General features: G+C 42.9%; 1 protein-coding gene across 6 annotated transcripts in view; it reads left to right on the plus strand.

The window, feature by feature from the left end:
* ITPR2 (inositol 1,4,5-trisphosphate receptor type 2) overlaps positions 1 to 17,097 on the plus strand; it is a 499,601-nt gene that overhangs the window by 259,298 nt on the left and 223,206 nt on the right. For all 6 annotated transcript variants that reach the window (XM_040345602.1, XM_040345605.1, XM_040345603.1 and 3 more), the window contains 5 exons: positions 102 to 224; positions 1,612 to 1,812; positions 9,708 to 9,959; positions 11,874 to 11,999; positions 12,612 to 12,740. In XM_040345602.1, the coding sequence (XP_040201536.1) occupies positions 102 to 224; positions 1,612 to 1,812; positions 9,708 to 9,959; positions 11,874 to 11,999; positions 12,612 to 12,740 (831 nt within the window). The remainder of the gene's footprint in view (positions 1 to 101; positions 225 to 1,611; positions 1,813 to 9,707; positions 9,960 to 11,873; positions 12,000 to 12,611; positions 12,741 to 17,097) is intronic.

A 17,097-nucleotide genomic window follows, 5' to 3' on the forward strand; every position in this document is an offset into this window, starting at 1 on the left:
ACATTTTCTAAGCAAAGTTGGTGATGAGAGGAGAGGCTGATCCCAGTTTGTTGTAAGCGGAGCTTGGTTAGACTTGTCTTTTTTATGTTTTTTTTATCCAGACTGACGATAAGATGAACGAGATTATGACCCTCGCTCATAACTTTCTACAAAACTTTTGCCGTGGCAACCCACAGAATCAAGTCCTGCTTCATAAAAACTTGAACCTCTTCCTGACGCCAGGGGTAAGAGACTGCAAGAGTTGCAATTACAAGATGAGCATGGATGTTTGTGTAGAAGGAGTTAAAGTGAATCTATTTTCCATTGTTAAATTTAAAAAGTAAAAGTCCTGTTTAAGAGCAGACACCATTCACTAAGGCCCCTTTCACCCTGGGGCGGGAGCCGCGGTGGCGGTATAGCGCCGCTAAAAATACCGCCGGATTTGCCGCGGGATTCGACCACTAGCGGTGCGGTGCTAACCCCCGCTAGCGGCCGATAAAGGTTAATACCGCCCGCAATGCGCCTCTGCAGAGGCGCATTGCGGGCGGTATTGCCGCGGTTTCCCATTGTTTTAAATGGGAAGGAGCAGTATACACGCCGCTCCTCTCACCGCTCCAAAGATGCTGCTTACAGGAGATTTTTTTCTCTCCTGCCAGCGCATCGCCTCAGTGTGAAAGCCCTCTGGCTTTCACATTGAGGTTGCTGGGCAGGAGTTTTTCAGGCGGTATAGCAGTGATATTTTTAGCGCTGTACCGCCTGAAAAACTCCTTAGTGTGAAAGGGGTCTTAATCTCCAAACATTCTGCATTAGCCAATGGCCAATGCATTACAAAACCCATTGCTTAGTTAACTATAGAAAGAGAGATGGCACCCAGACTGACGCCCATGGCATTAAAGCGGAGCTCCACCCTATTTCAATACATTAGCTTAATCAAAAAGCAGACAAAAATGCATAAAGGAACGGAATTTTTATTTATTTTTTGTTCTGTGACAGTACCTTTGTTATCAGCAGCTGTCACTCGGCTTCCTGTCTCTCCTTTACGGGTATTCTGCGGGCTGTGCGTCATATCCTTTACCCGCAATGCCTCCTGGGAGCTTTTCTGCAGAGGTTTCTTCTGAGCTGGCTCGTCACATCAGGCTCCCCATCACCGATTGACCCGGAAATGACGTTCCGTCGCCGCCATCTTGCTACTCCCCACTCTCATGCACAGTAATGATAGAGTGAGAAGGGTCAAGCGGTGTAGCAAGATGGCGACGACGGGACGTCACTTCCAGAGCAATCTGTGATAGGAGAGCTGAATGTGACGCCCGTTTAGATGGAAACCCGGAAGTCGACGTCACTGTTGAACAAGGAAATGAGTGCTTGTGGGCTTCACAGTGCCCACAAGCAAAATGGAAACGGCGCTGCAAAGATAATATAAGTTCTAATTCCAGACGAAATCGGACCGCGGACGACTTTAAACAGCAGAAGCGTGAGTTCTCTGTTTATACGCAATAAATAATTTAATGCCACCAAAAAAAAAAAAAAAAAAGGACTGGCTGCAGGAGATCCGCTTTAAGTGTTTTTTTTTCTAAAATGATCATGAGGTTATACATGAATTTGTAGAAATGTAGTTCTGTTTTAATATTTCAGCTCCTGGAAGCGGAAACCATGAGAAACATTTTCATGAGCAACTATCACTTATGTAATGAGATTAGCGATCGTGTAGTCCAACACTTTGTTCACTGCGTGGAGACACACGGCCGTCACGTCGAGTACCTTCGCTTCCTGCAGACCATTGTGAAAGCAGATGGGAAGTATGTGAAGAAGTGTCAAGACGTTGTGATGACCGAGGTGAGCGTATTTCCTCTTATGCACCTTCAGCAGTCTTTACTGATGATGGAAGCTACTCAATAATAACAAATTATCTTTATTTAAAAAGATTTTCTAATGCCGTTCACTAATATGCATGCAAAAATTTATATTTTGGAAATTTTGGCATTGGTTTTAACTTTGTCAGGAAAGTAAATAATGGGGGTCGAAAAATCCAAACACAAATGCTCTACTGAACTATTATGGCTTAAATGCTTGTCCAGGCATTACCCAAATGTTACCCCTGAGCCTCCCACTCCCCACCTTTTACTTTTATAGTGTTTCTGTAGCGAGAAACCACTTTTATTACTCAGTGTTACGTCATCAACAGGCCTATAAAATATTTGCAGGAGCAGCTGCTGGTAAGTCAGTTCCTATTGATGTAGGTCTGCCCCCAGAACTGCATTTCTCAAGAGCCATTTTACCTACACAGGGTTGGTGGGCAGGCTCTCTACAGTTCAGGCAGTAGCATTGTTGTGCTGCAAAATATATCAATGTATGATTCAGTTGAAAACCCCCCCAGAAAAATGTTGTATAGCAACCTTTAACCACTTACATTTGCTGATTGTCTCTTTGGTCTATAAAACTGGTGTGGATTTTGTGTAAAAGTGACAAAGATTTTATTACTTCTGGTTTTGGCTTGTTGTTTTCAAGCTGTTGGCTTGTACAGCTCTTGATCAAACTGATCTCAGTTTGATCAGATGCTTCTGAAGGTAGAGGAGAAATCTGGGGTCTAATAGACCCTAAATCATGGGTCTTCAAACTATGGCCCTCCGGTTGTTCAGGAACTACAATTCCCATCATACCCAGTCATGTCTGTGAATGTCAGAGTTTTACAATGGCTCATGGGATGTGTGAATGAATGAATGACTTGTATAGCGCTACACATGCGAACTGAATCGCCTCTAGGTGCTTTTTCCAGCCAGTGTCTGCTTGGCTGGTGCGGTTATTTTACCCCGTAGGATATTGTAGTTCCACAACAGCTGGAGGGCCGTAGTTTGAGGATCTCTGCCCTAAATGTTTTAGTAAAGAGTACCTGTCACTACCCATGCTTTCACAAAGCATGTTCATTCCTTGTGATATTTTTTTTTAAAGAGACAGTGTAAAGACAGTGTAAAAAAATATATAGCATAAATAGGTCCCGCACACATATGTGAACTATGAGTGCCCCACACATGTGAGGTATAGCTGCAAAAATGGTAAACTGGTAACCTGTAAAGCAGAGATCCTCAAACTACGGCCCTCCAGCTGTTGCGGAACTACACATCCCATGAGGCATTATAAAACTCTGACATTTACAGACATGACTAGTCATGAGGGCCATAGTTTGAAGGCCAATGCTGTAAAGGCTTTTAAAGTGTCGCCTATGGAGATTTTTAAGTACTGTAGTCTGACGCTATTCCATGTGTGTATAACATTTTAAAGTTGGGTATCTATTTACTCGGAATAGCATCATCTTTTATATTATACCAAACAATTGGGTATTATACTGTGTTTTTGTGCATTTTTCTCAAACAAAGTGTCTTGTAAAAACCACTGTGCAAATATCCTGTGACATAAAAAATTGCAGCCATTTAATTTTTTCTTCCCGGGCCTTTTCTTTTTAGAAAATGTATAATGTTTGATAGTTCAGATTGCAGATTCTAACATGCAAGTGAGAAGTGTCACAATTGGCTTGGGCAGCAATTGGCAAATAACGGATATAATGGATGACTTTACATCCAACTGCCTCACCAATTAATTCTTCTGTTGCTCCACCTCTTGTTTCTTATGCCGTGTACACACGATAATTTTTCGGGTTGTAAAAAATGTTTTTTTTTTTAAAATGTCATTTAAAACGATCGTGTGTGGGCTTCAGAGCATTTTTCGGGTTCTGAAAAACGGCCAACATGCTCTATTTTTTCACAAAGTTTTAAACGTTGTCATTTTTTAGGTTGTAAAAAATGGTTGTGTGTGGGCTTTAACGACGTGAAAAACCTGCGCATGCTCAGAAGCAAGTTACGAGACGGGAGCGCTCGTTCTGGTAAAACTAGCGTTCGTAATGGAGTAAGCACATTCATCACGCTGTAACAGACAGAAAAGCGTGAATCGTCTTTTACTAACACAAAATCAGCTAAAGCAGCCCCAAGGGTGACGCCATCCGCATCGCAGCGTTTTGTCCCGCGAATTGCGGCGACAAATTGCGGCGTTTTGTACCGCGATTTGCGGCGATAAAACGTCGCGATTGTGAATGCAGCCTCACCCCCTCCATAGAGGGCAATGTGTTTTCATCCCTCCAGCGTCTCGGGGCTGCTGCGGCGTCACACTACAGGCGACAAAACGCCTAGGTGTGAATGGGGGCTTATAGTGCCGTCGTACGTGTTGTACGTCACCGCGCTTTGCTAGAGCATCTTTTTTTCACGATCGTGTGTAGGCAAGACTGTTTTAATGATGAAGTTGAAAAAAACGTTGTTTTTTCTAGAGCCTGAAAAACGTTGTTTTTTACAACCCGAAAAATGATCGTGTGTACGCGGCATTACACTTCAAGACTTGCCCTATTCCGCTGGCAGTTTGGTTCTAGGTTTTTTGGATCCAATCATCAAGATGTCTTGGGGTCTGTGTGTTGCCCCTGACAGCCTTGTTGCTCTAGACCAGTGATGGCGAACCTTGGAAGCCTAGATGTTTTAGAACTACACTTCCCATGATGCTCATGCACTCTGCAGTGTAGCTGAGCATCATGGGAAATGTAGTTACAAAACATCTGGGGTGCCAAGATTTGTCATCACTGCTCTAGACCCTGGCCTATGGATGCAGAAATCCATCCCTGGTGTTTCAAATAATTGAATCTATTCTCAGGTAATATTTTATCACTACGTGAGACATTTACACAGTAATTCTGACAGTGTTCACAGACTCAGGGAATTAATAAAAGTGGAGAAAGACTGGTGATTGATGCTGCTGTACTGTTCTGATTAATATGTAATAATCAGAAACCTGATTTATTACAGCATGGCTCATCACCTCTCCATCAAAAGTCACATTTATCTATTTTGGTAGGGCTTTCTCTATGCTACCAGTAAAAAGCCTACAGTAGCATCCCGTCTCTGGGAACAAGATAGGGTAATAAATGCTATGTAAAATCAAACATGAAGTTATGTTTTAAAGCATACTTTTAAAGTAGCATCATTTTTAGTACCATTACCCAGTCTGGGGAAAATGACATTCTCATTAGGGATAACTACTCTCCCCCAACCCATTTTTGGTCTTTTCAGAAAAGTTATGGCTTTAAATAATAAGAACACATTTCTCAACATTTTACATGTTACACCCATATTTAGGATGTAACATGTTGAGCATCCAACACCTCACACCCCCCCTCAAGACCCTCCCTGTGACAGCAGACGAGGGATCTTTTTCCCGCTCCCACTGTCACACAGCCGCGTCATTCATTCACAGAGTTCTATGAATGAATGAACTACATCTACCATCATCCATTGCAGATGATGGCTTGTAGAATGAACTGTGAAACCTCGTACACCAGACCGAGGAACTCGACGGGCGAAACACATCGTTTTCCTCGTCGAGTTCCTTGTTATGCTGTCGAGGAACTTGACAAACCAATTTTCTCTATTCCCGTCAAGGAAATAGAGAACTTGCTCTCTTTTTGGCTCGTCAAGTTTCTCGACAGTTTCCTCGACGAAAATGTACACACGACCGGTTTCCTCGGCAAAAAAATATCTCCCAGCAAGTTTCTTGCTGGTTTTTGCCGAGAAACTCGGTCGTGTGTACGAGGCCTGAGGGCACTGGTGAGCACTCTTCTAGTCCATTGAGCTTTCTGGACTTCTGTAACTGCCTGCCCGTAACTGCCTGCCAGTGTATTGACAGTCTGCGAGAGCCTGACATTGCACCCCTGATCTGCTGATTGCAGGTGCAATGTTTTACAGGCTCCCATGAAAAAAATGATAAATGCACCTTTTTACCTGCAAAAAAAATGTGTGTTTATTTTCTTTCTTTTTTTTTTTTTTAAGGTGAACTTATGCTTCCGTTAGAGTGTGTCTAAATCCAATAACAAAAATGTAATGTATTGCAGCTTACTGATCTTTAGATGTGGTGTTTGTGTTCGTTTTGCCTAATTTTCCTCTTTATTTTTATCTGGTGATCCTGTAAATAACATATACTTCCTGCCCCCTGGGTGGCTATCTATGGAAGAAGCCATGGTTGTCACTCACACTGGATTTCAAACATGTCTGCCTTTGTTCCTTTCCATTACATGGGGGTGGGGATAAGTTTATTCTGTTCTTCAGTGTTGTAACTAACGGCGTTTAAATAAACGCCGTTAGGTAACGATGGGCCTCCTGAGGGTAACGAGTAATCTATCAGATTACTTTTTCCCTCTCGGCAACGCCGTTCCCATTACTGGGCGGCGTTACCGAAATTACTCCTACCCGTGTCAGCAGTACTGCAGCCGTCGCCCGTCGCCGTCGGCCATCCATTATTAAAAAGAGCGCGTCTCCCGAGTGTTCCGGAACACAAATTTTCCCAGCAGAGCCTCTGTTTAGTGTTAAGCCTATCACGGATGTCCTCTCATCCGAGGCCGAGGATGAGAAGGCATCCGTGATTGGCTGAACACTAAACAGAGGCTCTGCTGGGAAAATGAGTGTTCCGCCAATCACGGAACACTCGGGAGGCGCGCTCTTTTTAATAATGGATGGCCGCCAGTGTAGCAGTAATATTACTGCATGAGAACACAGCGGAGTCAGATTAACCCTGCACGCGCCGAGAGCTACTGCCGAGGAGCACTGCATCTGGATGACCGCAGGGGACACAGGCTTGCATAGGCTACCTACGGGGGGGGGGGGGGTTCAGTCTATATGTCACGGGGGTCAGTCTGGGGGGTCATTCTGTATGTCGCAAGGGGGGTCAGTCTGTATGTCACGGGGAGGTCAGTCTGTATGTCAAGGGGGGTCAGTCTGTATGTCGCAAGGGGGGTCAGTCTGTATGTCATCGGAGGGAGGGTCAGACTGTATGTCATGGGGGGGGTGGTCAGACTGTATATCGCAAGGGGGGTCAGTCTGTATGTCATGGGGGAAGGGTCAATCTGTATGTCATGGGCGGGGGTCAGATTTTATGTCGCAAGGGGAGTCAGTCTGTATGTCACGGGGGGGGGGGTCAGTCTGTATGTCACGGGGGCAGTCTGTATGGAGATTTTGTAACAGCCTCACAGGCACATGTTTACAGATGGCACAGTGTCGTCTTATACGCTGGCAAAAAAAAAAGTCAGTTACTTTGCTGAGTAACTAGATACTTTGCCAATGAAGTAACTGAGTCACTAACTCAATTACTTTTTCGGACAAGTAATTTGTAACTGTAACTAATTACTTTTTTAAAGGAAGATGAGCAACACTGCTGTTCTTCCAGTTTATTTCACAGGAAATGAAAGCTATCTGAAAGCTAAAATAAGGTTTGCCAATGCAGCTTAGCAGTCAGCAGGAGATGTCAGAAACCAGATTCACCCTACTGACCTACGAGATGGACAGATCCTTCAATACCTCCAATGCTTTTGTAAAAGATGTGACACTTTTTACCTATATAAAGTTTGCTGGTAATTGCCAAGCAATTACTTCACGCCCAGTTCACAGTGGTCTAAAAATGAGGCCGACCGGCTTCCTATCTTCTGCCAGAACTCAGAGAGTTGCACAAAAAGCGACAACTTTTCTTTCTCAAGTCTTTTTAGCAGCCCTATCTGCCGCTGAATGACATGTAATATTCAGCCATCTTGACATAAAACTTCCAGTTTCTCTGCTAGCAATTAAGATGACTGACATATGACACCAGATATCGCATACAGTTATGCTAACTAATTTCTTTTTTTATTTTTTTTTAGTCGCGCTCTCCCCTTTTTAAAGATTAAAAGTGAAAAAGTCGTTTTTCTACCGCCTGCCAAAAAAGCGGACGGTTTTGTAGCAGATGTAGACAAAAAGACGTTGAGGAAAAAAAAAATATCAAGCTAATGAGTCAAGGATGGAAGAAAAAACACACAGTGCCGGTCGCCATAAGCGCTGTAACTTTTTCAGAACGAATTGAAAACTTCTTACACGGATAACCTTTGTTGAGAGCCGAGTTCCTTTCAACCTTTTCATTCGGCGCTGAAGGTTGATTCACCGTCCTTTTAACTATTACAAGACTCAAATTTACATAACAATTCCCCGCCATTAGGCTCCGTGTGGCTTTGTCGGGCTCTCCTTTGCCGTAGTTATTACTAAATTCTATATTATGGGCTGTTTTGGTTTAATTATAGTCTCAGCCTGAACAGAAGTTGGTTTAAGGGAAAGCGATACATTATAACTGACTTGTGTTCACAGATTTGTATAATATGAGAATCCTTCATGTTCTGAAACTTGGAATACATTGAGCCCATCACTTAAGACCATTTTTGACAGGAGCTTACAATCAAATTTTCATAACACACTTATCCTCTCTTTAACTATAACACTACCTTTAGGTACCCTTAATACTGTTATGCCGCGTACACACGATCGGTCCATCCGATGAGAATGGACCGATGGACCGTTTTCAGCGGTTAACTGATGAAGCTGACTGATGGTCAGTCGCGCCTACACAACCATCGGTTAAAAAAAAGATTGTGTCAGAACGCGGTGACGTAAAACACAACGACGTGCTGAAAAAAACGAAGTTCAATGCTTCCAAGCATGCGTCGACTTGATTCTGAGCATGCGTGGATTTTTAACCGATGGTTGTGCCTACTAACGATCGTTTTTTTCACATCGGTTAGGAATCTATCAGTTAAATTTAAAACAAGTTGGCTTTTTTTTAACCGATGGTTATATAACCTATGGGGCCCACACACGATCGGTTTGGACCGATGAAAACTGTCCATCAGACCATTCTCATCGGATGGACCCTACCCTACACTAACCCTACCTCTAACCCTAACCTTCCATGTAATCCTAACACTATCTATCTCTGTAACATGAACCCTCCCTCTAACCCTAACATTCATTTTCCCTGTAACCCTAATACTAACTCTTCTTTGTAATCCTAACACTAGCCTTTCAAGTAATCCTAATACTAACCCTTCCTTTAACCCCAACCTTCTCTGTAACTCTAATGCCGCATACACACGGTCGGAATTTCCTACAACATATTTTCAATGGGAGCTTTTTGAGGGAAATTCCAACCGTGTGTAGGCTCCTCTGGACATTTGCTGTCGGAATTTCCGACAACAAAAATTTGAGAGCTGGTTCTCAAATTTTCCTGACCAAAGCTGTCATGGCAGTTATCCTGTCGGGAAAACCAGCCATGTGTACACGGGGAAAAGCAACCAAGCAAGTTCTCGGTTTTCCCCTCGGTTTTCCCGGCGGACTTTTGACCGATCGTGTGTACGAGGCATGACACTAATGCTTCGTGTGAACCCCAACACCAACAGTCTCTGTAATATTAGCACAAATCCTCCTTTTAACTATGACATCAGTTCTTCCTGTAACCTTAACACAAACCCTTCCTGAAACCCTCACCCTAACCCTTCCTGTAACCCTCACTTTAACCCTCCCTTATGCAACCTAAACCCTATGTTTTCAAACTGACTTGTCCTGTACTGGGAAACTCTGCACCAAAAAACAACTCTTCCTATGTCTGACGATACCAGTACAGTTATCCCAAAGCTAAAAACTACCGACTGAACATTTAATAACACAGGTTATACTTGGACAATGCAAAGTTTGTGAAAGTTGCACACAACAGACCGAAGTGTAAAAAAATAAACATCATCTATAAAATACGGTTAACTTTGATTACAAATTTAGCTAAAGTAAGTGAAACAGTCAGCTAATCAATTGGCGGCTAACACAAATCATTCTTGGATTTTATCTGTGTTGCAGCTCATCAATGGTGGAGAAGATGTGCTTATCTTCTACAATGACCGGGCCTCATTCCCCATCCTCCTTCAAATGATGTGCTCTGAGCGAGACCGTGCAGATGAGAGCGGGCCCCTGCATTATCACATCACCCTGGTGGAGCTCCTGGCAGCTTGTACGGAGGGCAAGAATGTCTACACTGAAATCAAGTGCAACTCCCTCCTGCCCCTGGATGACATTGTCCGGGTGGTGTCACATGATGACTGCATTCCGGAGGTAAACCAAGGATGTCCTGCATTTAAAATATTAACACTGACCTGAGCACAATGGTAGCCAATTTGGGTGGATGACTGAGGATTTAACCTACTGTTGTAGCACTATTGCTAACTACACATTCCTTGGCATGATTTGAATGACTTCATATTCTCTGCAGAGGAACAGCCCTGTTTACCACTGCTTGGTGGCATAACACTGATGTTTTTTACCTTGCAGCACTGGAAACTTGTGATTAGTTCTCGCCAGGGATTCATTTGTTTAGAGTTTATATGCTCTGTGTTTTTCGGATAGACAGTCACCTTCCATATAAATCTGCCATAGAATCAGTATATAGAAAAAAAAAATTCTAAAATGGGGTGCGTTTGCTAAAACCTAAAAAAAGAGGTTCTGTTAGATAGACATTGTATAACCATCTGCTTTGATTCACTCTATCTGCTGGATTCACGTAGGGTGGCGTATGTTTTTTTTTGCAAAATATATTTTTATTAATAAAGACAGTAAAAGTAATCACAGAACATCAATCAAAAAAAACAAAGAGTGAATCTGCAATCCACGTGTACAGTTGGGAACTTGACATTATTGTATGGTGTACAAAATAGTGCTCCCATGGGCCCACCATCGGCAAACATGACTGGATATTCCCCTCACCCTGTCACCCGCCGGCACCGGCGCAAGCAGAGGGGGGCCAAATAAGCCTCCAACAAACCTCCACCCGCTCCTCCTCCAGCGAGCAACATACCCCAGCGCGAAGGCCACGCTGGGGCGGGGCCGAGATGCCCGCACAGCCATGTTGGGTGGCGTATGTTTTAGCCGGCGTAGCGTATCGTATTTACGCTACGCCGCTGTAAGTCAGAGAGGCAAGTGCTGTATTCACAAAGCACTTGCCTCCTAAGTTACGGCGGCGTAGTGTAAATGGGCCGGCCTAAGCGCGCCTAATTCAAATGTGGAACAGGGGGGCGTGTTTTATGTTAATGATTCGTGACCTGACGTGATTGACGTTTTTAATGAACGGCGCATGCGCCGTCCGTGGACATATCCCAGTGTGCATTGCTCCAAAGTACGCCGCAAGGACGTATTGGTTTTGACATGAACGTAAATTACGTCCAGTCCCATTCACGGACGACTTACGCAAACGACGTAAAATTTTCAAAATTAGACGCGGGAACGACGTCCATACTTAACATTGGCTAGGCCAGCTATTTGTTCGACAGTAACTTTACTGCGAAGGGCAAGGGTACGTTCGTGAATAGGCGTATCTCGCTGATTTACGTATTCTAGGCGTAAATCAGTGTTCACGCCCCTAGCGGCCGGCGGAACTAGACAGCTAAGATACAACGGCGCAGGCCGTTGTATCTTAGCTACATTTAAGTGTATCTCAATTTGAGAATACACTTAAATGTACGACGGCTTAGATTCAGAGTTACGACGGCGTATCTACTGATACGCCGGCTTAACTCTTTGTGAATCTAGCTATATGTTACTACAGTTTTGTCAGGTGCACCAGACACCAGACCAGAATTTGACCCATACATGGTTAGTGAGGTTGAAAAAAGACCATTTGGTTCACCCAATAAAAGAAAAAAGAATCATACAATCTTATACACAATCCTATACCCACAGTAGATCCAGAGCACCCAGTTCACTCTGTAATCTATTAAACCTGGTCAGATGTGCCTCTTCTGGTCAGATATGCCTCTCTCTTCTGTACTACACACTTGTGGTGAGGGGTGTGGCTGTTACTCAGCTCTGCCAACACAGGGCACTAGTGTGAGAGCAGGAAGCAGCACATTTAGTTGCAAATAGAGGGGTTTGGAGATTAAAAGAAAATAGAAGTTAGACTTCAGCTGGATCTCAGTTTCAAAAGTCAGTGTCATATGTGTGGTGTTGTGCCCTCTTATTGTCCTCTCTTCCTAGGTCAAAATTGCTTATGTCAACTTTGTCAACCACTGTTACGTGGACACTGAGGTGGAGATGAAGGAGATTTACACCAGCAACCACATCTGGAAGTTATTTGAGAATTTTCTCGTGGATATGGCAAGAGTGAGTTACACCGTTTTTTCAAGCTAACGAGCTCTGAGATTTCACTGTCCAATTGCAACTAAAATGACTACAAAAAAAGTAACAATACCTGTTTGGGGGTATTTTTTAAATGTCTATTTCCAAAGAACTGCAAGTCTAGCTGTCTATACATATATACACACAGGGCTGTGTTCATGAGCCCTTAAGATTGATGGGTTTAGTTCTGCTTTATTATTTCTCGCTGTTCAGCAAAATGGCATCCTCCAGCAAAAAGAAACAGGAGCAATGCGGGAGGCAATTTACAGTACACAATCATTTTTGTAGCATAATTATTATGTGGAATGTACAAGGGGTCATCAAAAAGTTTCCGCACTTTTTATATTTAATAGAGTTAAAAAAGTGCGGAAACTTTTTGACTAACCCTTGTGTTTTATTTGCTAAGGAACAGTATTTTTTATCACGTTGTTATGGGTAAAGTTCCGCTTTAACTTTTCCTTACCTTACTGTAGCTAAAACAAAACAAAATTGTATTTGTGATTGCATTTTAGACAAGTTTAGGGTGTTTTATTGTTTCCTTTGGGGCCAAGAGAGACTTCTTGAACTTATTGGTGGACTTTTGTTTTTTCATGAAAGGTCTGTAACACAACAACGGATCGGAAACACGCAGACACGGCTCTAGAGAAGTACGTCACTGAGCCCGTCATGAACATCGCCAGCGGATTTTTCAGCTCCCCTTTCTCGGATAACAGTACTAGTCTTCAGGTGAGTGGGGATTAAATTGATTGTCAATTATATGGTTTACCAATTTAGCTCTTGTACCTGTATACTCCTTTGGAACAGAGTAAGGCCCCTTTCACACTAGCGGACCGTATGTCCGTTTTTTCATCCATCCGTTTACGGATGAAAAAGGGACATACATGTATCCCTATGGGATAGCGGGTGTCAGCGAATGAACATCCGCAGACACCCGATCTTATCGGTGTCCGCTATGCTCCGATTCTGCAGACAGAGGAAAATCCTATTTTTCCATCTGTCTGCAGAGCGGATCGGATGAACACGGACAGACGGTCCGTGTTCATCCAAACCCCCATAGGGGAGAGCGAAGATCTGACAGGGCGATCCCTGCACAGTGTGCGGGGACCGCCCTGTCATCTGAGCCGGGGATCAACGGAGCGATGACCGCTGAGCAAGCGGATATATAAGGAACGGATCCTCGCGGGATCCGATAGTGTGAAAGGGGCCTAAGTTTTACATTACCACTATTGGCCTGTTTATGTTTAATGAAAAGAAGAGGAAAGTGCAAATATCCTCACATGCAGTGTACATGTGGATATTTAGTGAATGAAAAAGATGTGCCACGTCCTGTAAGTATGAATAAAGAGATAACTGGGGGCGAGTTGATTGGACTTTTCAGGCACTAGTAACTGGTCAAAGTATAGTCGTACAAAGAGTAAATTTTCTAAAAAAATATTACAAATTTATTAAGACATAGAAGATATGGTACACGTTAAAAGCATTATCTGCCAAACACAGCAAGACCATCTAGCAAACCAACTGAACAGTGCCTGTTTATGTTTGTTTACAACGTTGTCAGTGCCTGTTTATGTTTGTTTACAACGTTGTCAGTGCCTGTTTATGTTTGTTTACAACGTTGTCAGTGCCTGTTTATGTTTGTTTACAACATTGTCATTATGTAAAATAAAAAAGACATTCATTGTTTGTTTGTTTTTCGTGGTAGTGGAGGGTCAGCTTACTTTTGGAAAAAAATATTTTATATTACAGAATCTATAAACAAAATATGTAAAATTTTGCTTTTGCTCAGTGATTTTTTTTTTTTTTAATATTCATTAAAAGTATAATTTTTTTTGTCTAGAAGTTGTCCCAATGAATATTACTTTAAAATTATGTTGTACAAAACATGGCAAAGTTTTTGTAAATTATTATTTTTTTTTTTATATATTAACGATTTTCAAAAATAGGAATGAATACAAGCAAACAGCAGACTTATAAAAAATAATAGCTAAGGGAAGTACGTTAATTAGGGGCTGATTAGGGTAAATTAAAGGGGTTAATAAGGGGTTAAAGAATATTTAAAAATAAATGAATCATTTGTAAGTTTTTTTTAATGGTCATATATAGATCAAAGGTCTCAATTTTGATCTACACATGAATGAATAGTGAAAAAATATGTAGCGCTAATAAGAAACACTTAAGGAGTAAGGAGTATACATAAGGAGTATACAAGTGAAAACCATGCATCAATGTGATAGGATCACAGTGGCCTGTGAATAAGTGTCCATTAAAATGAAAGAAACACAAAACAAAAGTCCATCAATAGGAGGTATATGGCCACATCCTCATCATAGGAAAGACTTTCTGCACGGTAAAGACAGGAGTAGATGGAATACTCTTACCGGATAGCGTGGATCTGCTTGTCAGCGACAACAGATCGTAAACGCATGGAAGGACTCCACTCGAATCTGCTCGGCTGGACGATGGCCCAATAGTAGACTCCACACAGGATATCCAGATGGATGGCTGTAAGCCTGGACTGGAACCTCACCGTGGGTGTACTTGCTCCAACTCAGATTCGTAGACAGAAACAGAAGGTCAGCTTGTTTAAAGCGACAAACGGTGGTGTAGACAGTGGTGTCCACTGAAGGAAGGTGAGCACAATCGTGGAGTATGAAAAACTTTGTATCCAAGCAGGTCATGCAGGAGAAAAAAAAAAAAACAATGCTCCGGATGGTGCAGATAAAAGAGGATAGGTTTTATTATAATAAAACCAAATTACATAAAAGTAATCACTTCAGCATAAAAATGGATAAAAGCAATATGGGGTGCAGGTATAGCAATAGCTTGCTATACCTGCACCCCATATTGCTTTTATCCATTTTCCATCTACTCCTGTCTTTACCGTGCAGAAAGTCTTTCCTATGATGAGGATGTGGCCATATACCTCCTATTGATGGACTTTTGTTTTGTGTTTCTTTCATTTTAATGGACACTTATTCACAGGCCACTGTGATTATATCACATTGATGCATGATTTTCACTTGTATACTCCTTATAAGTGTTTCTTATTAGCGCTACATATTTTTTCACTGTTTCTATCCAATTTTTGTCATATTGCTTGTGTAGCTGCTCACTTTATATATTTCCAGATTAGCGCCGTTTTTCTCCCTTTTTACATTTTCACATGAATGAATAGTAACTAGAATTCAACATACATTGATACATTGGGCCAGATTCACGAAGACTTACGCCGATGTATCAGTAGATACGCCGTCTTAAGTCCGAATGTGCTTCATCGTATCTATGCGCTCATTCTTAAAATGAGATACGCCTGAATGTTGCCAAGATACGACTGACGTAAGTCTCCTACGCCGTCGTATCTTGGGTGCATATTTACGCTGGCCGCAAGGGGCGCTTCCGTTGATTTACGCGTCGAATATGTAAATGAGCTAGATACGCCGATTCACGAACGTACTTGCGCCCGTCGCTGTAATCTACGTCGTTTACATAAGGCGCTTTTCCAGCGTAAAGTTAAACCAACAAAAAGCTGGTCTAAGTCTAAACGACGTCGGAAGTGCCGTCGGATTTTCCGTCGTTTACATAAGTCATACGTGAATGGGGCTGGGCGTAAGTTAGGTTCACGTGATACGCATTGAGCCGTCGTACCTTAGGGAGTATTTGCATTGTGATTCTGAGCATGCGCGCGCATGCGCCGTTCGTACGGCCATGCATTTACATGGGGTCACGATTCATTTGAATACAACACGCCCACTGCCTTGCTACTTTGAATTACGCGGGCTTACGCCGGCCCATTTACGTTACGCCGGCGTAAATATGGGAGCAAGTGCTTTGTGAATACTCAGCTTGCCTCTCAATGTTACGTCGGCGTAGCGCATATGAGATGCGCTACGCCTATCTAAAGATGCGCCGATCTCTCTGAATCGGGGCCATTGTATTTACACAGTGGCACCTGCAGACTATCTGCAAGTGTCGTTGTAAACATGGGTGGCACTGGCTGCATTCTGACAGCTGCTCTTACTTCTTAATAGAAAGCAGTTGCTGATAATAGTAGGTGGTAGAGAGACAGCAGTAGGAGAGGAGATGGACGTAAGAAATGCTTAATAAAAACGTTGTTGAAGTTTTTTTAGAAAGTATCTTTTATGTTCCGAATCTTCAAGTGGTTAATCTACTAGTGGCAGACTGACTAGTCAGGCTGTGTCTGGAAACAGTTGCAAGTTTCCCTCAGGCTGGGTTCACACCATCGCCAGATCCGGCTCAGAGCAGGGGTCTGGTGCGTCCTGCTTCACCTTTTCAGGTCCGATTCCAGCACGAATTTTGTGCTAAATTCGGACCTGAAACGGACCAAAAGATGCACAGCGTTTTTGTGCAAAACGCACCAGACCTGCTGCGGAGATATGTGAACCGGCTACGTCGAGAGCTGGTTAAAATCTCCTGCTATTGTGAATTGGATGTGAGGAACCCAAATCCAATTCGCAATGGTATGAACTTAGCCTTAATAGCTATTTTGCTCTTTCCCTCTTCTGAATATGTCTCAACACAATATTGTGACTAGGTCCTATTCAATGTATTGGTTTCATTTTGTGAAATACTAAAGCAGCCTTTTTCATTATGTGTAATATATATTAATGTGATTGAGAAATAAAATCAAAATATCTATTAGGCCAGGTTCACACTGACAGCGGGATTGATATTTTACGACTTCAGCACATTTTCATTCCCGCATATCAGTCTGATTTCGGGGGAGATTTCAGAGGCATCCGTGTGGGTCCCTGCAGTGGCGTAGCGTGGGGGGTGCCAGGGGGGCCACCGCCCCGGGCGCAAAATTTAGAGGCGCGCTGTCACAAGTGTGGAGAGGAGGGATCACCAACAACAGATGGAACATAGGAACATATGCATAATGTCACCACTCGCCCCAGGCACTGACAACCCACGCTACGCCACTGGGTCCCTGCACAGATGTCTATACAAATCGCACCCCGAAGTCGCCAAAAGTAGTACAGAAACTACTTTTGGAAATCGGTGCAGCACTGCAGATGCAGCGTTGCACTGATTCGAATGGTGCCATTGCCAGCAATAGTTGCCG

Source organism: Rana temporaria, chromosome 3 (genome assembly GCF_905171775.1).
Source record: "Rana temporaria chromosome 3, aRanTem1.1, whole genome shotgun sequence".
In the NCBI taxonomy this organism is placed as follows: domain Eukaryota; kingdom Metazoa; phylum Chordata; class Amphibia; order Anura; family Ranidae; genus Rana; species Rana temporaria.